The sequence below is a fragment of the Falco punctatus genome (assembly GCF_963210335.1).
Source record: "Falco punctatus genome assembly, chromosome: 3".
Taxonomy (NCBI): domain Eukaryota; kingdom Metazoa; phylum Chordata; class Aves; order Falconiformes; family Falconidae; genus Falco; species Falco punctatus.
In genome coordinates, this window is record NC_137582.1 from 1,108,230 (window position 1) to 1,133,266 (window position 25,037).

The 25,037-nt window shown below is 39.3% G+C and overlaps 1 protein-coding gene across 5 annotated transcripts in view; it reads left to right on the forward strand.

Moving 5' to 3' along the window:
- TG (thyroglobulin) overlaps positions 1-25,037 on the forward strand; it is a 164,404-nt gene that overhangs the window by 53,031 nt on the left and 86,336 nt on the right. For 4 of the 5 annotated variants that reach the window (XM_080377856.1, XM_080377858.1, XM_080377857.1 and 1 more), the window contains 10 exons: positions 210-290; positions 2,354-2,491; positions 3,618-3,794; positions 4,758-4,869; positions 5,430-5,509; positions 7,356-7,499; positions 9,974-10,039; positions 21,505-21,639; positions 22,754-22,918; positions 24,623-24,845. In XM_080377856.1, coding sequence (XP_080233982.1) covers positions 210-290; positions 2,354-2,491; positions 3,618-3,794; positions 4,758-4,869; positions 5,430-5,509; positions 7,356-7,499; positions 9,974-10,039; positions 21,505-21,639; positions 22,754-22,918; positions 24,623-24,845 — 1,321 coding nt within the window. Of the gene's footprint in view, positions 1-209; positions 291-2,353; positions 2,492-3,617; positions 3,795-4,757; positions 4,870-5,429; positions 5,510-7,355; positions 7,500-9,973; positions 10,040-21,504; positions 21,640-22,753; positions 23,134-24,622; positions 24,846-25,037 lie in introns of those variants that run through there. The other variant, XM_080377860.1, reaches the window with a different exon arrangement.

Genomic DNA, 25,037 nt, shown 5'->3' on the forward strand with positions numbered 1-25,037 from the left:
ACAGTGCATTTTGGTTTAGGTTTTTCCCGGAGTTGTACAGAGATGGTTTAACTCATGTTTGAATCAACAGCTGGTGGAACTACCAAAGGAGTTTTGCTTAATGATGCAATTGAAAATATTTGTTATAGTTTGGGAACTAATGATTATTTTGTCTTGTGGAAGAAAGGTAAATGGAGTTACTATGCTCATGAATTCCTGTTGCATTCCAGGCTCCGATAGCGTCGCCCAGACTAAAAACCCTGCGTGTGACACTACTGCTTTGAAGACAGAGAATGATCTAACATTATCAGGTATTATAGTAAGGGTGGACAGAGAAGGCAGCAGAAGACAGCAGAGGGGGTTGCAGAATTTAACCAGAGAATATCATATATTGTCATTTATGTATCGTAATGATATAGGTATTTTGAAGTCCAGAGGATTTCTTTTAGGTAGGAAGTCTGATACAGGTTTTAAGAAAGATTTAAAAAATGTAAACCTCCTGTCTTTATGGTTTTTACCTTCCCAAGCCAAGCTGGAAATTAAAGTGTTAAAATGTTTGGTGAAATACCGAACTGTAAAGACTCAGGAAATGTTGATTGGCTGAGAAAAAAAATCAGATAAATGCAGTAATCAAATCCTTAGCCTGAGTACCTGGGCATATTTACTGCTACTGACAATATGACTGTATATATGATGCTTACAGAAACCCAGGGTGAAACTGCAATCTTCAGTGTTCCATGCATGGTGGAAGCGAGGGACCTGTGAAGTTCTCCATCTCCTTTGTTATTCCAGGGTCTGCTCTTCATTATACTAAGTCATGTATATATCCAAAACCATTTACAAGTTACTAGAGTTCATTTGCGCCTTCAGCACCATAATCCTAAGAGAAAGACAGCAGTGGAGACTGTTGAGAGTACTTTAGCTCATCCCTAATGAACTGTAATCTTTGCTGAGGAGTCTTGATGAACACCTGAGCATGTGATTTAATACATATAAAATCTTAACATGAAGTGAATTGCTGGTTTTACTTACGTAATTTAAAAGGTAAACTAAAATGTCTGTTTACCTAGTGGTGCTCCTATACAATTAGTGGTATTTTAAAGTCTAGACTTAAAAATGAGTAAAAACTGCACTTACTACGTTGGGTGAAATTCTCTTGTCGAGGCATGAGTGCAGCTCTCGGGGTTGTCCATTTACTCTGCTGGGGCTGATATCTTTAAAACCTGAAGTTATGCGAGGAATGCAGTTTTTTGCCTCCATCCCTTAGTCTTAGTCATTACACAAACTGTTACAAGAGAAACTGAAGGCTGAAATTAAGTCTTGAGATGTAACAAGACCTATAAGTCACCTTTTTTAGAAAAGTTATGGATACATCTGGGAAAATGTCTACAGAGCTTTAATCACTTGATGATCATCCTTAGAGCACACGGTAACATACCTTTTATACTTTCTGATAGAAAATTCAAAGCTATTGTGCACTCCCAGCATGTCAGTAGGTGCTTCAGCATTTCAGCTGCAGTCATCAACATGTCTTTACTTTCCTGTTTTCACTTTTGTCTGGATGTTTCAGTGCATGTAAGATTAAATAACAGAATCTTTCAGTGCTGGAGTAACTGGAGATGAGACGTGCTGATAGCATTTGATAAATAAAAAGGCGTTTATGAAGATATTTGTAAAAGAGCAGTGAAAAGTGTTCATTTCTTTGAGTACTGGACGTTTATTTAAAGGGATTAATTTGAAAACAGCCTGAAATAGCTGTGATTGATTGTTTCACAGGGAGCTCAAGAGATATAAAGAACTGTATGCACATCTAAAGATCACGGACAGGTGACAGAAAGGAGTTATTTAATGTGGTCTGTGACAGCATAAAGTAGGAGAAATAAGGTTAAATGACTGAAATAGGTATTAAGCTTGTTAAGAAAATGTTTAACACTGAGAGGTGTAAATCTTCTCAAGGGAATATGAGGAAAATGCTGTGTTCTGGATTAATAAAACTGGATTGATTAAGGTATTGTAAACATCCCCTAAGGCATCATGCTTCACTGTTAAGATGATGTGTTGCACGAGAGCCTAGAGAGAACCTTTTTATTTCTAGGACCTGGGATTTTCATCTAGTTTTTGGGTGGTGGAAGTAGTCTGGCAATGCTATGTTGTGCAGCTCGGTGAGGAGGCGTTGCCTGCACAAGCATCAATAACTGTGGGTGGACAACTCTGTTATTAAAAACAGCCTTTGATGTACGCTAGCCCTACAAAATGGTTGCAGCTGTTTTGATGTGAGAGGCGGAAATTTATATATAAATAAATGTAATTTATTCCAGATCATAGCTAAGTTTTCTGTGGGTTTGAACAGTTTGTTTGTTTGTTTGAATCTCAGATTCTACAAAGGATCTTTTCTACCTAATGGACAGCAACCAGGTACAAAGTGACCAGAATCATTCTCTCCCCTACCAGCAGTATTGGATCTTCAGGCAGAAGTATTCAGCAGAGGAAGCTGTGCTTTGGTGTCTCACACGTAAGATGTCTTGGAGACTGTTATTCTGTAGGGAATAATAATTAACTAAAATCTTCCAATAGGTATTGTAATTATGATAAGTAGAAACCCTGGACTTTGAGATTTTTGGGGGAACCCCTGTAACATTTTCATGGAAGTTTCTAATGGAGCTACCTGTTTCTTCCTTTTAAGGAAGAAACTGTAAAACTTTGTCTGCTGTGGCAGAAAGGGTACCCACCCATCGGTCCCCATCAGGCCATATCCCTGTTATGGTCAAGAGAACTCCACGATACAGCTCAGGCAATACTTCACTGTTCTTGAAAGGGACACCTCCAAAGAGATAGATGACATAGTGCTAAAAGAAAAATGTAGAATACAGATATTTTGGGGTATGATAAAGTATATTTTGATTTAATAAATGGAGTAGAGTTTCTAGCTCTGACTACCAGGAAGGCAGAACCAAGAGTACTAAACAGTGCACAAACATCACTGCAAGAGGTCAGTAGAGCTATGCCTCTTTCAAGTTAAGCATTGACATATATCTTTACAGAAGCCATTGCCACAGTAATTAAGAAGTGAGTTTGACAGCTTTGTTGCTTTTCTGAAGGTGCTGTGTTACCCTGGGGCAAATTTCAGCACAAATTGCTACAAGCAAATGGCTTGAACAGTTGATTCTAGAAAACTCATTTGTATTTGTGTGATGTATGAATGCTTCAGAAGATTTTTTGCAAAACCTTACTAAGACATTGTAGGCTTTATTGTCCTTTTTTTTTTTTTTCTTTAAAATAAGAGACCCATGAGTGATGTAGAGTTCTTTTATGATTATTCAGTTTGTATACCAAATTTACTAAAAAGGACAGAGATATCTTTATGAATCGCAATGTTAAAATGACACCAATACACTAGGACAATGCTTGTCAATCAACTGTAGCGTAGCTCCTTTTCTGTGCTCTCCAGGTAAGCCTGCTCTTCAGTGTCACTAGAAATGGAATCTGTCCCTGTTTCTCTTGCACTGTAATAGAATAATACCAAAATTGTCACTCTTGTTTGCTGATGGATAGCTTTAAGCCTGCTGAAAACATGAAGAGGAACAGAAAGGGGAAGAAACCCTATTGTTTGTGTAACTCTTTGTGACTTTGTTTCATAGGTTGTGCACAAGAAGATGAGTTTTGTCGAATGGCAGATCTTCAAAACACCACAGACACGTATTTTGTTTGTAACCTTTATCCAGAGGCACAGATCTGTGATGGCAGCACTGATCAAATACCAGAAAACTGTCAAACTGTACTACCCTGGCAACCACAGATATTGTATCATAAAATAGGCAAGTTTTCAGATTCGGATGTATAATTTGTGCTCTAATCCTGGGTAATGCAAGCTGGTGTTTTGGCTCTTGATTCTGAGATAAAAAGTATGAATGTATGAATGAGTCCTGGGAACAAGGAATGATGGTACAAGGGAAGGTTAGGCTGTTCTGGGTACAGATTTTCATTTTCCATTCAGGATGGAAAGATATTAACCATGAGTTCCACTCTCCACCTCAGTTATTCCCAAATCAGAGAGGCCAAGAGTACCTCAAATAATTTGTATACCAGGCCTTAGATCTGTTTATAATGTGAGTAAAATGGGAACGTCATTGGGATATTACCAATCCTGTTTTCTACCATTAAATTTCCATACTAGTTAAGCAATGCAAAACCTGAAATTTGTTGAGTGTTATATATATATATTTAGTGTGGATTTTCACCTCTGCTCTTTGAATGCTTGGTAAGTTCAATGATTTTCTCATAGGGCTCGTGTAAGGAAACTGGACAAACAAGCCTGTTATGACTGTACAGGGTCCTATAATTTTGGGGTGAAAAATGCAAAGGTCCACTGAACTAAACTACTAAATTATGTCTTTTCAGAGAGCCCAAAGTGCAGCACAGGTTGAATAATACATGAGCACACTGGAGTCTTCCAGTCTGAAGTTGTCCCCCAGTTTTTGACCTTGTGGAAAAAGAAATGTCAATACAGGTCTCAGAAACAGAAGCCCTGGACTGGAAGTCTTCCCTTGGCGATGTACTTTGCTTAGTGTTATAGAGCCTTCACTTGTTGGGTTTTTGTTCATCTTCAAGCTTAACCATCAAAAGTTTACTGGGATAACATAAAACTATCTTTTAATCAATCAAGACCACTGTAGCATAGAAACAGAAACTTTACCCTTACCATGTGATTACTTGACCAATATATGTAAATTACAAGATTAAGCTGATTTTTCTGATTTTTATTTTCTTTTCCCTTCTAGTCACTCTAAAAAGTTCTGTGAAGAGCTTCTACACACGTGTACCATTCCAGAAAGTAACTGGGATCTCAGTGAGGAATAAGACTGACATGAGCCGAAAAGCTGTTTCAGATGGGTAGGACGTGATTGTGTGTTTTTACTGGAAGCTTAACCATGCCTGGAACACCAAGGCCCAGTTACACAGATGAAGGGGATCAGACACATTGATCCAAGAAGAGCATTATTTGAGAATATTTAATCAAGAAAAAAAAAAAAAGCGTATGATTTAAAGGAAATTTATAATTGAGTTACAAATAGTAATGTATATAATTAGTAATTATAAATATGTGGATTATTTTTTATGCTCCCATTAAATTGTTTTTTGGCCAGTTAAATCTCTTGGCAACTATACACCAAATTAATTTAGGTGTATTTTTAGGGCACATATCAAAATTATCATCTAAATCATTAAATGTAGTCTGGTAGAGGTACACTGATCAAACGTAATTTCATCTACAAATGGAAAATCTATGGAAGTGTCTATGCAGTGTGAAGAACCGTGAAGCAGTCTTATCGTGAAAGGCATCTCTACAGGTTCTCAGTGTCTCTGCACTATGCAGCATCCTCTTTTTCCTTCTTCATGACAGAGACAGATTTTTAATGAGACTAAAAATAATGATGTTTTTCCTTTCCTAGTTTTTTTGAGTGTGAGCGTTGGTGTGATGCTGACCCCTGTTGCACAGGATTTGGCTTTTTTAATGACTCTCAGTTGTCAGGTATTTTTTCACTATTTTATTTTTAAAATAATTTCGGTCTCCATTATTCCAAACTTTACTATTCTTTTGCTGTGAAGGGCACTTTAAAAGACCTTGCAGATCTTATGCGACTCTCTTTAGCACCCTTTTGGAGTAACCATAACCATTTCTCGTTCAGCCCAATGACACACTCCACATCTCAGAAGTTATTAAGAAAACTTCATGAGTTCTTAAGAGGCTGCAGTTCCAACAGCATGAAATTCAAACTGATAGAACTCCAGGGAACTGTTATTCCTCATTTATAAACCTCTCTTCGAAAATGTTGTTTAACTTCTGACCTCTTTTTGTGTTTTGTTTGTGGTTGGTTATTTTTTCTTTTGTTTTTGGTTTTGGTTTTTTTTTGTTTGTTTTAATATTGTTTCATTTTTGAAAGCCTAAGGCACTTAGAAACCTGAATATTATGGAAAATAAATGAATGTTAAGCACATAATGTCTGTGGATACTGCTCCCAAATTTTAGTTTTCTACTTGAAGAAGCCTGGGATAGAGATTGCCTATCTTCTCTTCCTTAGTATTTTAGCTACTTAAGACATTTCAAGTAGGATTTTTGTTAGTTCTTTGAAAGTATGCATAATGACTTGAAAGCCATTAGAAAGTCAAACAAACATATTTTACTCATGATAGATGGCTAAGTTAAGGGGTGCTGTCAACCTCTGCTTCCTCTGTAGTCAGTAGAGAGATGTATAGACACAACTATGGGGTCATTAAAGCTTTCGTTGACTGAATCCTATTCCGGAGGTACTTTACTTTGTCTCCGCTGGCTGTAAAGGAAGTGCTCTGTTTAAAAGTCTGTAGAATCTTTAAAATTGGATGCCACCCAGGTCAAAATCAATGAAGTGGTTCTTAATATGTTATTCCAAATGCAGATTTAGGTCAATAAAGTGGCCTAACCTTGTTTTTGGACATGTCATGTGCTAATCAGCTCTTCCTGAAGTCATTAGGATGTGCTGGTTTTACGATTCATTTGGGAATTTGGAACACCAGAAATATATGTTTTTATTTCCCTTTTTTGTTGAGCAGAAAAAAATTTCACTCAATCAAAAATAAGTAGCTTGGAAAAATTAACCCCATCTAGTTTACATTGAAATTGCTGCACAAATCAAAAATAGTTAACAGTTTTTATACCTCCATATGACCATGTGAAATTTGAAGTCTTAACTGAATATGACTTTGAGTTTCTTTAAATAGTTCTAAAAAATTAAGAATTTTAAAGCACCTAACATGCAAAAGACACCTTTTGGTTTATCTGATAGATATTTATTATCTGTGGCACTTCAGATATCCAGTCCTGGCATTCATGTAGGCAAGAGAACTTTTGCTAGGGATTTTAACCTGAGCTAGGATAAACTTTCAATGAAAGTGCTAGCTGTGTTTCAAACCCTCCATTTATTTTTTTTTTCAGGTACAGAAATAGGTCCTTGAAAGGCAGAATTATTATCTTTATATAAGTAAGGGCCATGTTTCAACATACTTGCTGATTTTTAATTTCCAGGATTGCATTAACCAGAAAGGGCTACTTGCTTATGAAAGAGGTCCTGATCTTTCTCGGTGGAAATACTCAGTGACTTTAATAGATTATAAAGTTGGTACCCAACTTCCCTCCCATTGAATTCATTGAGATTTTTCAATGCTATTTTCAACAACAGTAAAACTTGGCTCATTTTAGGTATTTCCTTCCTTTGATTTCTAAGTCAGTGGAATTCCTTTTAATACTCAGTGGAATCATGCTGTATTTACTTTCCTCAAAATACTATCTAGAAGAGGAAAATTTGCCTCATAGTTTCTATAACCGTGTATTTCCCGGGCAGGTGGAAAGGTCGTGTGCCTGACTCTGAACAGCCTGGGAATCCAGACATGTGCTGAGGAGACACGAAGTGCTTGGAAAGTTTTGAATTGCAGTTCACCAGATGCTGAAGTCAGAATACACCCGTTTGGCTGGTATCAGAAGCCTGGTGAGTGATGCAGGGCACGTGGCCTCTCCAGCTGGTTTCTGAACGTCAAGGCTTATTATTTAGCTTCAATATATAGAAGCTCCAGCTTTCAAATGGAGGGCCCGTTTACAAGGATCACAAATAGACAAGGCAGACAGGTATGTGCAAGGGAAAGAAAGGTGCAATTAAATCTCTATTTATAATAGAAAGGGATAGAAATAACTCAAAGAGGTATAATTTAACTTAGATCATATGAAAGACTCGTGGCCAATGTCAGAATCCAAATATATTTTGTCCCACTGCACAGTTCTGGTCAGGACATCATTCTGTTTCTCACTGCTTGGCTAATGGCTTAACGGTGAGTGTGGATGCATAACTTCAAAAGGTTTGGTTTTGTTACAGAATTTAAAATTCATTTCTGGCTGTTTTGCTGAAGAAAGGAACAAGACCAAATGCCAAGGTAGCACCGTATTCTTCAAGCAGTAAGAAGCCATCACGTGTTTAAACAGAAGAGAAATTATGAGAAGATAGGTTACTTCCTCAGGAGAAATCAGAACCACTTTTGGTCAAAATGAATTTTCTTTTCCATAGTGAAACACAGGTTCCGTTAGTTTGCTGAAAATTTTCAATGGTATTGGTATTTGTCACACTCCTTTTGGGTTGGTCTAGTCCTACTTTTTTTAGCTTTGATTTAACAAAAATGAAACAACAAGGAACACAAATGTCTGGCTGACTGTGTCCACCTTTACGGGAAGATAGCATGTTACTGACTCTATACAGAACCTTGCTGAACTCCACTGAGAGCAGCAAGGCCCACGTGGGCAGGTCTGGTGATTGAGGGGGTGGTGGTGGTGGAATTGAATAAGAAGTACTTTTTCCTGCCTTTAAACCTCCCTTAGTTCTTGTGGAGTAGGGAAGGGCTGATATCTGAGTGGAGAGTGGAAGCATGAAGCATGGATATCTACTGTCCAGGGCACGTGATATCAAGATAATTCAGTTAAAGTTGTCTAGAGCTAGACCATATATCCTGGCAGTAGAGTGCATTTTACAGTGTCGGAAAACTTCAAGAAAACCTTCGTTCATGCTGTGTCTGAAATACAGACTCAATCCTGAGCTTTTCAAGTCCTGCGCTGGCACTCTGCCCACTAAACCATTCATTGTCTCCTCTAGTGGGGCAACCCTTGTTCAAGAGTAGAGACAGCGTGGAGCTGGGAGGCACCATGGGGTTGCCATAGGGAAGGACGGGCTGAGCACAGAAAGAGAATGACGGCCCTGATGAAGTAGGCATTGGCCAGAGCCTGTGGGCAGGGGGAGCTGAGAGGCAGCTGGGGTAAGAATGAAGAATGGTAGAAACATGGAGACAGCAGAGGTGTAGATACAATTCCACTTCTTGGATTTTTTTTTTTCCTTTTGTTGGCAAACAACCAACTAAAAATAAAGGTTGTTGCTCGCTTGATGGACAGATGATGAAGAGGAGACTGGGGTGTATGCAAAGCGGGGAGTGTTAGGAGAGATGGTGACATTTCTTCATGTGTAGTGAGGAAGCCTCAGATGTGTTTCCACTGTAACACACAGCAAGGCACAGATGTTTATGCAAATGGAGATATTTGCAGACAAAAATTTGTATCAGTTGTGCTGGTGTGTTGGGGTTCTGTGAACTAGGTAGAGGAACATAAAAGCTCTGAGGCTAAAAGGAAAAATGAGTGAAATCTGAAGGAGGAATTTACCATAGGCAGTGGAACGTTAGCATGAAGCAGGGTCTTTGTGTTGAGTCCGCAGCCTCGTAGGAAAGTAACTCCTGAGTTTTTAGAAATATCTGTTGGTTCCATGCATAGGCAATACAAAGTGGAAGAAACGAGCAGAAAAACTGATGTGTCTTCAGCTTCTGTATGGATGGTGATTTATTTTGTCTTAATAGAGAATTTATAACTGATCTGATTAGCCAAAGTGTTTTACAAAATATGAACGCACAGAGGAAACTTCTTTTTTGTTATATGAAATTAAAAAATAGTTAAGGGAAATAATAGCAAATGAGAAGTTTTGTGTGTGGAAAATATGAATGATTATTTGGATTTTAATTTGGAAAGTTTTCTGCTGGAAATTGACTTGTTCCCGATTCTTGTTTTGAGAAACTCTGGTTTGTTAATCAGGAAGCAGAGAAAATCTTATGTCTCTTATGATACAGAAAACCAGATGCAGAGAGGGGCATGGAAAAACCCACAGAACTACCAAAACAAGCTGTTCATAAATAACTGCATTTTGAAAAGCGTTTGAAGGAATATTTATAAATACAGAAATGTCAGGAAGTCTGGTTTCATGTACGAGCTCAAAAGGGCTAGAGAGCTAAGCAGCCTCGCATCCTTACTCTTGTAAGTGTGGTGAGAAGATGCAACATTCAGATCCCAGAAGTAATGCTGGAAATATGGAGGTGTGGATTACATTTTAAACCTTCAAGTGTAATTGTTTCAACATATTTTGGGTTTTTCTGCTTTTAGCTGACTTGAAGAACACCATGCCTAACCTGTGTCCACCTGTTAGTTTACCTCGCAGGCCAGAAAGTGGTAAGTGTATTCATGCATTAAGAAAAGAAAAAAAAAAAAAAAAAAAAATAGGAAACACCCTCTACTTTTTATGTATTGCTAAAAGATCACACTATAATGAAATGGTTGTTTTCCCCATGAGTTTACTTGTTCAGGTGTTTGCTTACTCAGGTCTTTACTAATTTTTATTAATTGTGTGTCATATAAATGGAAGAATTATTGTCATCTACAAAGCTGGTCTAATATCTCTCAAACTCACTGCCACAAGAGGTCACTGGGGCAAAATATTTGGCAGGATCAATGAAGAAATTTATCATTTGTAAGCGTGGATGTCACATCACTTTAAATGGATATGACTTCATAATTTAGTGCAGTGGCCAATGAATAAAAACTCTGGCAGGGATAGCCCCCCAAGAATCTGTTTATTGCATTATTGTCCTCTGTTGTGGGGTTTTTAGCTCCTGTCTTGTAACATGTGGTGCTTGCCAGGGTGGCAAGAGATGACAGATTGGACAAATCACCAGCAGTTTCTGTGAGTAAAGCTGAATGCAAGGAGTGACAGTGAGTTTTCAAACAGATACAAACAATTGCAATACAGATGCAAAGCCAAATTTAGCAAATCTAGTTTTCCACAAAAAACAAGGTGATGAAAGGAGCAGTTCCTCCAGAAACCGATGCAGGTTTATATGGCTTTATAATTGCTGGTACAGAAGAATGTCCTTGTTTGTGCTTTCCTGCAAGGATGGGAATCTTATCTCAAAGAATATTCAAAAATGGATCACAAGAAATGTAGTATGTTGGGTCCCGCTTTTGAAGAGTGCTGTAACTTGCTATGGCACCACCTTTTTTGTATCGTGAAGAAAACTTGGTCTTGCGATAAGTGAATCTTATGGGACTCATATGCGTTATTTTAAAAGTGGGTGGATCCTCTTAATAAATGAAACTTAACTGCTGTCTTTCAGGGCTTTGTGCCTATCACCCCCTAAAAATATATGCAAATTGTCAACATCTACAGGCTTCCCTGATGCGTCCTTTCCAGAAATACACAACGTATCTGCTAAATGCTCTGTGTAACAGAAAGTAAGCAGGTTGACTAGTCATTAGATTTAACCCTCAATTTAACCCTCAGGTTAGACTGAAATTGAGAAGTCTCATCCATCTGTGCCCTTAAATTTCTCTTTGATCTGAATGAATTTTTTAATCTGTTTGTGTCAGTCTTTCCTTAAACCATATGCGACTGGGCTTGCAGGAGTTGGTTAATTTTTACAAAGAATTTTCAATATTGAGTTCATAATTTATTATTAAATGTTCTATCATCATATCTTTGACCACAAGTCATAGTAATGTTGAGATTATTTGTCTTAATTAGTAGAATTTGTGGGGGTTTAACGATGGTTTTAATGTAATAGGAGGAAAACTCCTATCTTTATAGGTAAGTAGAAATATTTTTTGTGTGAAACACTTTGAGCAGGTAGTGGGGTAATGTGTAGGTTGGGCAATTCAACTCCTCTGCAAACTGTTTTTTCCCATGGGCTGTAGAAAACTGCTTTACTAAAGCTTTCTTCCTCCTAGTCTGAAGCTTGCTAGTAATTTTACCATTTCCTTTTATTTTTCTCTTGCTTCTTAAATTTAGGAAAATAGTGACCTAAACAGCACTTTCCTTTCTATCTGTCACTTGGTTTCTACTCTGAAGACTGCCCAGAACCTGGGCACAGCAAGTGAGGTGCCCATCTCACCCTTAGTCACCATCTTGATCTATCACACCTGTTTCCAGCTCATCTTTCCAAATTCAGAACAGCTAGGGATGTACTTGGTTTGCAAAGGTCTGGGTAACCCCCGTGTGAGCAGGCTAACCCCCACAAAGATGCAGGATTCTGGTTTAGAGTGGTGGGCCTGAGGACAGCAGTCAGAAGTCACTGAATTACAAAGAGCACAACTAGCCCCAAAGTCAAATTAGCACAAGTATCCTGTAGTTTTTGGGTCTCTGACGCCAGTGTGTGCAGCAATGCCTTGAAAATGCAACTGGGTACCACCTGTCCTTCTGAAGTGCTGCCTCATTTTGGTAGTAAAAGTGCCAGCCCAGTTATTTAGGTCATATTGCTATTTGTATCACAATGTCAGAGGTTTTGGAAAATTTTCAAAAACATTGTTTCCAAACTCTTTATGATTGTATGTGTTATATCAATATATGCTATAGAAGATTAATGGGTTTAGCATTGGACATCATAGAAATGATAGCAGTGACTGAATTTGCTACATCATGGTATTGCTTGTATGTGAGGTAAAAATAATTACAGTGACTCCTGTGTGGTAACTAGATGGTGAGTATGAGGAAATGTCACTGTTTAAAGGGCACTGTCGTGTGTGTATATATGTATGTGCGTGTGCCTGTTGAGCATGTCTATATATTTTTACAAATAAAATAACACTTTCCATCAAAAGATCAGAAAGACACTCAGATTTGAATACTTCCCCAGAGGGCTCTGTGAAATAGTGAAGTGAATGTTATGTCTAATACAGAGTCTGAGTTTACTGAAGCACAATTAAGGCCTATATTTTAGTAAACAGTTAATGCCTCTGCTTCATTTTCTAGTTAGCCAATTTGCAATGCTCAGGACAGAGTGCCCAGCACTTTGCTTCCTCCCATTTGCAACTGGGTGCTGGCTCCATTCCCAGTCTATGGTTTTTCAAGCCCCAACGCATTGTGAAGAAATCTGGATTAGCAGATTCATTTTTAGTCTTGTGGGAAGTAGATACTTTGCCTATTTTACTCATTGTTCCTCTCGATAGAGAGGGTAGAGGCAGGTAGGACCATAGAACAATAGAAAAAGCCTCAGCAAGAAGGGTTTCTACAAGCACATGGGCAGCAAAGGGAAGGGTCAGGAAAATGCGGGTCAGTTGCTGAATGGGGCAGGAGACCTGATGGCAAAAGATACAGAAAATTTCGAGGTGCCTTCTTTGCCTCAGTCTTTACTGGTAAGTTCCAGCCTTCAGGCCCTTGAGACCAGGGCAGGAGACTGCAGCAAGGAAGACTTATCCTCAGTGGAGGAGGATCAAGTTAGGGAGCAAGCTGGACACACAAACCCATGGGGCCTGATGGGATGCACCCATGACTGCGGAGAGAGCTGGCTGGTGCGTTTCTGAGGCTGCTCTCAATTACCTTTGAAAGACCTTGGTGATGGAGAGGTTCCTGAGGCTGGGAGGGGAGTGAACTTCACCCCTGTCTTCAAGAAGGGTAAGAAAGAGCATCCAGGGAGCTATAGGCTGGTCAGGCTCCCCTTTATCCCTGGGAAGGTAATAGAGCAGCTGATGCTGCAAACAGTTTCCAGACACGTGATGAGCAAGAAGGTGATATGGAGTAGATTTATGAAGGGCAAAATCATGCCTGACCAACCAGATGGTCTCTACAACCAGGTGACTGTCAAGTGAGGGGAGAGCAGTAGATGTTATCTTGATTTCAGAAAGGCTGTTGACACTGTCTCACATAACATCCTCACAGAAACTGAAGTAAGATCTGGATAAATCAAGTGAGATGGTCTAAATGTTGGCTGAGCTCTTGGGCACAGAGGTGTGATCCAGCTGGAAGCCAGTCACTGGTGTACCCCAGAGCTGATACTGGGGCTAATGCTGTTTATAATGACCTGGGCGATGAGACAGAGTGCACTTACAGTGAGTTTGCAGATCATAAAAGGTTGGGAGGAGTGCTTGGCAGACAAGGTGAGTGTGGTGCCATTCAGAAGGACCTCAACAGACTGGAGAAATGGGCAGAATTACATCTTGGATCAAGCTGTCTTTCATCAAGCTGTTTTTCAGCTCTGTCTGAAAACTGGCTAGGACCTTAGCAATTGTGTGGCCAAGCTGTTTTAACATTCAATCTTCTGAGAAAATGGGTATTCTCTCTAATGCTCACACATTCTTCACCTTTTCTAGTTCTAACAAATAGGTCTATTGGCTTCTTTGCTGTCTTAAGTGGTCAGGAGAGCCAGATTTGCAAGGTGAGGTAACATCTTACATTAGCTGACTAAATGTAGTTATACAAAGCTGAATTTTGAGGAATTCCTGATGTCCTGCAGGAGGTCAGGTTGCTAAACACCAGCTTCTCCATCTCTGCTTTTATGGAAGGATACCACTACAGATTTGAGCATCTCTGAAGAGCCAGTAGAATCTTTCTGCCCTGGACATGTCCAAGTGCCATTCCTTAATTTAAAAAAAAAAACAAAAACCACCCACAAAGCAACCTGTCAAGAGTCTCTGTTTTCTCCCTGAATAAGCTGGAGAGTACTCTTTAAAAGAAAGTTTTATGCTCCTCCAAAACATTTTGTTTGTCTGTTTGTTCTACAGTGAAGCCAGCTCTCCCAGAGCTAGATTGTCTTTCTCTGGTTTGTCACCAGATCTTAATTTGTCTTACTTTCTGCGTTATTTAAACTCAGAATCTCACTGTTTTTTCATTTTGTTTTGGGTTTTTGTTTGTTGTTTGTTTTTGGGGGTTTTTTTGAAAGCTTGCATATACAGTCTTTAACTGCCCAAAGTCAGCAAAGGGCAATTAGAATGATTTTTATCCTGGTATCTGCCTGAAGGCAGAAATCATTAAACCAAGGAGCTGCAAGGCACTGTCCAGCCCTGTTAGTTCCACCATACACAAAGGAGAGTTCTGTTGTAGTCACTACAGGTTTAAAAGATGAAGAGTTGAGACCGAATTATTTGGGTGAGACAAAAGAATTTACTGGGGTTTCCTTCACTGAAATGCTTTCTGAATAAATTGAACAAAAACATGTATTTATTTCCCTTCTGTTCTCTAGTCTGGGCTTTTGAAGATGTTCATGAGCAGCAATGTTCATAAAACCTCTAGAGCTTTGAATCTGCAATAGCACAAATAATTTTCAACAGCAGCTTCTTTTCATGCCCTGTCATGGAGCAGCCTGCAGCCGCCAGGGAGATGCGAAACAACCCCTTCCCCATGTGAGGCTAACGTCCGGAGAGAGACAGCAAGAGGGAAGGCTTGAGGTTCTTCCCATTCTTTGCCTTGTACCAACGTCTTATCCAGCAGCCCGCTGTAGCTGTGTGATTCTTCTCATCAGCCTGAGGCTCCTGTTGGCTTTCCCCAGGTTACTCTCGTACAAGCAGCACTGCTTGGCATTTCTAACACTCATTAGATACCTCATTAGCCTTCAAAAAAAAAGTGAAGTGCTCTGTAAGGCCTGCAGGTCACTGCTCTCTGGCAGGAGGGTGGTGAGCTGCACACTGTCTTTTACCTGAATTCTTGTTGCTTTGTTGTTGCTTCAAGACGTTTTCCCTATTTGTATTCTTGCAATACCCTTTCTGATAGAAGGTTAAGCTCTCCAAGTCATCGCCACTAATCCGCAGTGCGTTTAACTGAACGTGTAGTTTTCATCTTTAACTAAATGAATGCTTTTGTCTTCTGTACACCCGTCACATGGAGCAGAGTATGCTCTACTGGTCTGTTGTGATTTCCATGTTGTTGCTATTATCTAAGAAATCATGCCTGAAAAATAGATAGCCTGAACACACTGGGAAAGTCCGACTTCCTACGTTTGGAGCATTATAACCCCTGAAGAAGTTAAGTGCCGTGATGACACTGAGTATGGAGCTATCTGTGGTGACCTTTAGCGATGGGAGGACAGCTGGTATTTCAAGACTGCCCATGCTGTAGATGCTCGTACATCATGCTGCAGTCTTTGTTTACTTACGCTAGTATTTAAATAACAACTCCGCTGAGTTGTGTGAATATGGAGTAATGTTATGTAAAAGAGAAAACAGGTCTCATAATTAGATTTGAGATGGAACTTCCTGCAGCCAGCTGTAAGAGAGGGGGAGATAAGAAAAGGTTTTTATGAGAAATTAGGTATTGTTAATTTAGGGTTGAACAATGCTGTTATTCAAACAGTTTGTGCACAGAGATGTGAGCTATGGAAGTTTTTAGGTCTTTACAATTAAGACTGAAAGAAGCAAAACAACCTATGAAATGTTACCTGGCTTTTTAGAAGGAATACTTGTGCTTAAAGAAAAGTGGAGAGCCTGAAAATATTCCTGTGCATGTGGAAGGGAGTGACACTGATGTATAACTTCTGCTTTTATACTTTGTTAGGAAATTTATGAATCGTATACAGCAATTATCCAAACTTTAATGAGCATTTGTGTCTTCAGATTCCTTGGTTTTAAGTAGAATGCGGCTATCTATCTGAGATTTGGCACCTGCTAGAAGGCAATGGCCCTTAAACGGTGATCTCTGCATGGGACTGCAGATTGTGTACGGATCATATGGTCTCCTTTCAAATGAAGCAATTCACTGAGAAACCACCAAGGCATACGGATGTAATGATCTGTCAGGCCCTTCCTGTTTCTGCCTCCTGTGATCCCCCAAGGATTCCTGGTCGTTCCCTTGATGCAGGGCTGAGCAGTGGCTATGGGATTTTCCAATTGCAGGAATAAATTTTCTGTCGGGCTAACTCAGCACGTGGGGTATTTCTATTCTCAGCAGAGATGCTGATGGTACTACAGGTGCCGATGTAGCTGACTTAGGTGATTAATAGTATCATTCGTCTTTCTGTTTTCCTACAATGCTGAAGATATGTCAGAGAGGTCTTTGGTGTGAAACAAAGACAGCCTTTTAAAATCCATCCTTGGGAATGGATCTACCATGCCCCCAGATAGCAGATTGGACCTCTGATGTAGAATTACTTTATCTTTGATCTTAAATTCCATTTTTATTCTGTTTGTAAATATGAGGAATTTAACCTTTTCAAAATGGCTTATTTTAAACCTGGATAAATACCCAGTGCCTTTTTAGTATTCTATTGTTATACTATTTACTATATTTGGCACTAAGGAAGGAGGCAGAGAACTTGCATTTAACATGAACATAGCAGGATTTCTCAGTGCAAAAGGCCCTAAATAACACATTTGTTAGTTTGGGGCATGTTTGTCTGAGGTATGATTATAGATCTTATGCAGCCGTTTTAAGAAAATGACTCATTTTGAATTATTCGCATCTCAGCGGATGGACAAAAATGAGAGGCGACTATATTTAAGAAAGAGTGCATTTTCTGCAGGTCCACTCTGAGCTGATGTTTTGTTGACTTTGGAGGTTGATGGTATACAGACAGGTTAGCAGTCTAGATTGGAAAAAACTGAACGCTAGGAATATGAAGCACTGAGTTCAATCTGTAAGCATGATTTTGGCTTGAGTCAGGGCTATTAAATATGGCTCACAAATTTCAGAAATAAGATCAGAACTTGTCTTTCAAGCATAAATTGGACATACTGAACCCAGAGATCTGATTTATGTGCCTTCTTAATCTCATGTTAACCTTGTCTGATCTATGTATCTCAACTTTATGAGTTTTATTTTAAATTTAACCAGTTATTTTATTGACTTCTGTATCTCTGTTTCCTTATATCAAATGTCAGGTTTTCCAGCAAACTCAGATCTGACCCCTCTTTGCTTCCATTGAAGTCAGTGATGAAACTATTGTTGACTTTATGAAAAGAATTTTATAATGTCATTGCCTGTGAAAGTGGGAGGCTGAACTCTGTGCCTCCAGGAAATGTATTCCAGTCTTGTGATCTTATGACCTGAGTGGGAACAGTGTAAGGCCAGCATGAACACTTTTGCAAATCCAGTCTTAAACCTTGCCTACCCAAACAAGAACATCTGGAAGAGAGGGGCTCTCTGTATGGGACATCTATAATTTTGCAATAAAAGTTACAGGGCTGGCTGGATTCAGAGTGCTGTAATTGTCCAGTCAAAGCATTTGCCAAAGTGTGGTTTGGAAGGTCAGAGCTAAACCTATATATAAACCAGAAATGTCTTCCAGCCCATCAGGTACACTGTATATTTTCAGTAAAGCAATGCCAGTTTGTAACTGTGAGCCTTGTGAGAGCGGTTTGCAGATGAGGCAAGTTTAGATCAGCCGTGGAAAGTTCTGTTTTGCCCAGGTAATGCAGTGGGTGTGCATGGCTGCAAATGTTGCTGGATCCGCTGTCAGGGGAAGGGAAGAAGGAAATGAGTAATAGCCAGAATCCCTTCTGCAGCTCACTGCTGGCTGGTAGTGCCCACAGTGGTTCCATGAGCAGTTAAAGGGCTTTGCTCTGTCATTTAAATAAGTATGAGTGTTTCTGCATTTGTCTGCACCTGGGATCAGCTGGGCAGAAGGTCAGAAAAGGAAAACACTGGAAGTCTCAGTATATAAAGCTAATCTGAGATTATGAATGTTTCATCCAAGATTAAGAATTTTTAAAAAGCCCATAGCCCCCAAACCAACCCTGAAAACAACCCTATATGGGTAGCAGAAGGTTGCAAGGGTCACTTCTGTGACCTCTGACTTGGGGCAAAGAATAAACAAAATAAAGTGTGTTTTGGGTATGAATGTATGACCTATGGATGTTCACATCTTCTAGGCTCTTCTGTGCCCAGCATGGGATGCAGAGTTCTCATTGTGTCTCATAGGTATTTAAAATGAATGTTATTAACTTGACTCTATCCCCCATAAAGGGATAAAATAAAAATATTTTAATATAGAAGTAGGAAGTTTAGCTTGTGATCAAATGTAGGACACATTACACATAGCTAATAATGGCAGTGTGCGCTCACAAGCTTAATTTGAGCACCTTCAAAAGATTTTAATCACAGTAAGCTGGTAAACCTCGGGGAAATAGATACAGGAGGTGAAATTCAAGTATCAGAAGTGTAAATCTGAGGAATTTATTTTGCTTTTGTGGAATTGTTTTGAATTTCTTTCCTGAGAGAGTAGAATTTAGCTTAGCAAGAATGCTTCTGAATGCTTGACCTGGGGGCAAACGGAGGCATATGGGGATTATGAGACTTGCCCGAGGTCACTCGATGAGTCAGGGAAGCTATGGGAAGAGAGTCAGTCTGGTGAAATAGCTTCCAAAACCACTGATGTACCCAGACTTGTTGACTTACAATGGAGTCCAGACAAAGCTCTTATTTGAAAGAACCAGCTAGTAATTTGAAAATGTGTTTGAACCTAGAAAGATTACTTGTTCCAGTAGTAGGACCTGTTACCAGTACTGTAAATAGTGCAAGATGGCAACATGGCTGTTACGTAAAAACAAAGCTTAAGTCATATTGATTAAAAAAAAAATAAAAATCTTGTTCACATTTTCAGAAAAAAAATAAATTAAGGAGTAATTGAAAACATGAACTGTCAAGATGTAACCTGTAAAAGTAAGACTTCAGGGATCTAATAGTACGGGCAGATAATTTCTGGACAGGATGTAATGGTTAATTCTCCATCACTTAAGAGCTGATTTCTATTTTTAAATATCTTTCTAAATAAATGCCACAAACTGTCACCCTAGATGTAGAGGCTGAAATTTTCTAACACAGATCATGCAACAGGTCATATTAGATAGTTTTAAAATAGAGAGAGCATTGACAACATGAAATGTAGTAATTTCCACATGACTAAACCCACTGTGTTCCTCTAAAATAATTGAATAATCAGTGCGTAAGGGCCTGTTGCACAAGTCAAGCTGTGGTTGCAGGGTCATTGCTCCCGTTGAATATAGTGCTGATGGTGACTTTGTGATATCAAGTAAGCTTGCAGACTTTAACATATAGCAGTGCAATACCAAATTAAACTTCATTTCTACTTAGCTGGAGACTTTCAGCCTCTGTCTCTTGGAAGAGTTGCTGCCAAATGTAACAGGAATAGAATGATCTTGAGGTGGTTGAAATGGACTCGTTGGACCCAGTGCAGCCTTCTTGCCTCTAGTTCACAGGTGTGGACTAGGACTGGGCTGTTTAGGACGTTGTATGGAGTGCAGTAGGTTGGATCATCTTCATTCCATCAGCCATTTTCTTCAGCAAGGGTGAAGCTAGCAAAGAAGCTAGCAGTAAGACAACAGCTTTGGCAATGGTGGTAGCACATCAGGGTTTTTTCAGTTTTTCCTCTGGGAGATAACTCATGCTTGAGGTTTACAGTTCCTTGAGAAGGATTTACCTTCTCAAAGACTTTTAGCATCAACATAGAGCTCTGGGTTGTAGCAGTTGCTGTGTGTTGTCATGAATTATTTTGAGTAAAATAATTTTGAAAGCTAATTTAGTAATTTCTATTCCTTGCCTATTTGCTCAAGGAATGATGCAACCAGCCTAGCCTGTAGTCTGTTTTGGGTTCTCATTAACTCATTAACATAAGAAGTACGTCAACACCAGGATTACCAAGTTGCAGGGAGGGCATGCCACAGCCCTGATTGTATGACACCCAGACCTCAGCTTCAGATTTGATGTTTAGTGATATGGTCATAGCCGTCTTTCTGTGAGGAGGGGAAGAAAGGAAACTTTGGCCATCTTTGCAAGTCATCCATTTCTGAGAAGACTAAAAGACATTTTTAGTGAAATGAACAGTCACAGCTTTCGCATCTGTGGTAAATGAACTCAAGTAACAGGGCAAGATCTGCTCACCAGGAATAGCAAGGCAACAGCTGACTCAGCTCTGTCCTTACCCTGCAATTACGTGGAGAGGGTAGCGCTAACCTCCTCTTTAGGATTCAGTGGCCACAGCAGGCTCTTTTGCTTTTAAAACATTTTGAAATTGTTGAAAAGAACTAAAATAATTAAAGGCCCATTCTTTTCCAAGCTGCCTTTTTTGACTTCTGTATGCAAAATTGAGGGCCTGTAGATATTTTTGTCTGTTTGTGCATGAGAAAAGAATGATTATGGCTTTTGTTTTAAATCCACTGAAGCAGAAGAATAATTCTTGCTGAATACCAGAGTCAGTATGTATGTATGCATATATGCTCCCACATGTGCATGCATGTCTACATGTATGTATGTGAATATACCTGTATGTATGTGAATATACCTGTTTGTATATCTGTAATTTCTCACCCTAAAGCAGATATCTAAACCAGGATGAAGATACTGTACGGTAAAGCTGCCTGTTCCTCCTGACAGCACAGGGAGTCTGGTGTAATTAATTTAGATGTAGGCACGTCCCTTGCAGGTGACTGAGGTGAAGCCCACATTAGGAAACCAGCTCTTGTTTTAAATATAGGTGTGGACGTCTGCAGAAGGTTCTGGGAGTGCTCAGTCACATGCAGGATCCCCACTTGCTTCCCAAGGAGTTAGGGGTTGTACCTGTTCAGGAACTTCCGTGAGAACATTACGCCCCATGTCCTTTAATGTAATTAGGCCTGTTCAGAAACCTTTTATTTAAATCAGTTGGTTTTACATCCAAACCTGGATGGAGCTGCTCCAGATTTACTTCTTTATTAACTGAATACCTTTGTAAACCTAGTTGCACTGACCTCAAGGTGGGACTGGACCCTCTAGTCAATCAGAAGCCTTTGAATATTATATTTCATCTATTCCCAGTTGATGCAAAGGAGAGTGAAAGTCTTTCATTTGGGAATGCCCCAATGCTTTTACTTCTACATTATTTTCCTCTGACATTTTTACTGATTTGTCTAGTTCAATTTTTTGTTTATGATTCATTTTACAGAGTATTTGGATACATGGCAACCCTTAAACGTGTCCTCTGTTCTCATGGATTCATCCATCTCAGACTTTGAAGTTGCGCAAATTAGTAGAGATATAGCCAATGACTTTTCTACTGCCAGAAACTTTTGTCTATCCGGTAAGAAATGATTAGTCATAGCTTTAAAGAAAATACTGGCTTGTGAGCCTAAAAAATACATGAACAGCTCTTCCCCCACGCCCCCACTGCACCCCCTTCTGACATAGATACACTGTTTTTACTTATTTTTAAAGACTACCCCAGGGTTCCTGAATTTGGGAAAAGGGACCTGAAATAGTTTATTTTTGGAAGATAAAATGGATATAGAATTTCTTACAGTGATGGTGTAAATTTGACACCTCTTGGATCAGAGATCTCTTGCTTCTCCAGGCATTGTACAACTTGGAAAATATTTTAGTGGATAATTAAAAGGATGATGTCATTATTTTCTAAAGAATATTTAAGGGAAGCTCATTGAGTGAGGCAGATAGTAGAGCCATCTACCATTACCTGTAGCTGTGGTGCGTGAGGGCAGGTTAATCGAGAGCTGGGATAAAGCAGGAGTTGGGCTGTAGTAACAACAAAGGAAACTGCCTTAATCAATACCCTGACTAGACAGCAAAGAGTCCTTTAACTTCACATGACTGGTAAATTCTCAGTGCCACAGAGTAGTAGAAATCAGGAAAAGTTCCCACCTACTGCAGAAGATGGTCCATGGAGTGGTCCTCCTTTTTGCCGTAGATGGTCCTCACCTCATGAAGGTGAGCAGTGTAACTTACTGCTTTTTCCTTTTGCTGTGACTGTTTGAAGGAGCTCTTCTAAAGTGAAAGTGTTGGATATCCAGCTCTGAGTACAAACTGGGATGAGCGAGAGGATTGCTTTTCTTATTCTGAAACCTTTCCTTGGGGCTCCCTGGGGGCTGTTTCAATTCAGCTGATGTCCTCAGTGCTTTATTAAAAGATGTTTTTCTTCTCCTAAAAACCTGTGATAACAGTTCTCTTGCCGTGTTGCTCCATTTTAAAGCAAATATAGCCTTTTGTCCTTTGGCTATTTTGGAGAATGTTTTAGGAATCTGAAGACATTTATGTCCCATTATTCTGCTTTAGACCTACTTCATATCCTTGTTGCTTGACCTGTTGTAAACTTTTTCTTTGAAGTATCTTACAACAATGCCATAAAACCACTTTAAGAATACATTTTTATCTGCTCTTTTTCTTCATGTTTCACCTCACAGCTTGTTCAAAGAACCAGTCATGTACGATGGTTACACTGGAAATCCTGCCTTCAGCAGTAAGATGCCTTTTCTACCCTGATACACAGATATGCACGCATGGCCTGCAAGGGCACAGCTGCCGGGTTTTATTGAAAGAGCCAGCTACATATATTTATAGGAGAAAAGGTAAGAGCAAGCTAAGGCTGTGGAAGAAGGAACTCAACTGTGCTGGCCTGGGCACAATTCTTGTGAAATCCTCACTAGACTTAAAGCAACATGGATATCTTCTAGACAATTGTCCATTGCTGTTTCACTGGAGTTACAGCCAAATGAGATGGGAAAATATCCACAAATACTTTTTATAAAAATGCAGGAAATCAGTATTGGCATCTAATGTTGAAGTAGGTATAATAAAGAAAGTCTAGTCTATGAAAGATTTTTTCAGAAATGCAGAATGGTAAAACCAAACAAAAACTAGTAATGAAAGTCCATGTCCTTCCTGTTCGTCTGCAGATGTTTCTATATGTTTTTCCTTTTAAACTCTGAGAATAACACAGAGAGTGCTGAAATCCTACTGTCACTTGAAAGTCTTAAGGAGCATCTCTGGAGAAAACAAACAAATGAACAAAATCAACCAAACCAAAACCCCTAAACCAAGATGAACTAGTATTTTAAACAAGTGAAAATTATTTAAGAGAAATAGAAGTTGTGTAGACAGGTAAAAATTCTATTGTTTGGCTGTGTACTTATTTGTAACTGTAGGTTTTGTTTATTTTATTTTCACTGAAATTTCTGTGAAGAATTGACAAATCAATGAGAACCTCCTAGGTTCAAACTCAATGAGAAAAAAAGGGGTTTATGGATGTCAACTGAGGCAGAATCACAAACTGAGTCATAAAAGCTAGACTAAAGTGTTTGCCTATTTCTGTACAGGTTTGGGTTTAGTCACATGACTTAAAATTTGGTTCCTGACTATCAAATACACTGGTTTAGGAAAGAAGTAGTATGAGGTATCACTTTGTTCTGGTTTTGTATTATTGAAAAAGGTATTATTGAAAAGCCTCTTCTTTGCATAGATAGCCAATGATTCAGATAATCCTTACATTAAAAAAAAAAATAATAATTGGATCAAACTATAGCCCCTTAATATTTCATAATTTTCTGCAAGTAAAAAATAAATTCAGATAGCAATTACGTTTGATCTAAAATGTAGATACTAGCATAAGTTCTATGGGAAAAAATGGCAGTATTCACAACAGAGTGTGAGGCGAGCAAGGGTGATGAAGGCTCTCTGGTACCCTGCACTTGCATTCCCTTCTCTGGCGTGTTACGTGACTGACTTGGTGAGCACTTGCACTGGTGTTTCCCACTCCAAGAACAGCAGTACCTGCACAGGACTGCAGGGAGTTTGGAAATGGGTTATGCTCATTGCCTTCTGTTGAAGCTCTTCTGAATCACATAATGCAACAGCTACTGGAAAGGGAAGTACAAGTCTTTCCTGGTAAGAGCCCAGACCAATGAGCTGTGTGGTTATCTTTCCTCTCTCTGACTTGCCATAAATGTTTAAAGGTTTAACGTTGTGCATTTTAGACCTGGGCGAGGGAAGTCTGAAAATCTCTTTTTGTAGAAATGCTTGGATTTGTATTCTAATGGGATGTCTGATGTGGAAGAGTAGGGGTTTGAAAAGTTAAATGTTCATATCCAGTAGGTAACATCTAGCATAGCATGAATTATTTAATAGGGAGAGAATAACACAAATTATCTCTGTTCCATTTAAAGTGAATTAGACACTTCACAGTTTAAAATTAAGGGGAATGGGATTAATTTTAATTCCTAAAATGGTACTAACTTGAAAAAGCAAATTATTTTTTCTCTGTACCCCCCCAATAGATTTATTCCTGCCCATTTCTGAATCAGATTTAACCCCATCTGTGTACATCCCATCCCATGGAGATCTGATGGGCAAATCCCAGGTGATACATATTGGCTCAGAGTGGAGAAATATCAGCCAGTTCCTGGGGATCCCGTACGCTGCACCCCCCCTGGCAGACAGGCGCTTCAGTCCTCCAGAGCCGTTTGCTTGGGTGGAAGCCTGGAATGCTACTGTGGCTCGGTAAGAAACCCCTCTGATCATCTGCAGAAGTGCTAGTCCATCCAGGAGTGTGAAAGTAGCTGGAGTGATGGCCACAATATTCATGTCCTTTCTTGCAAAAGAACCTATAGGGTACAGTTTAATACAAGTTTGGGACTTTGTTCAGCAAAATGAATAATTTCTCCATCTATATGTTAATGCACGCAAGCACCT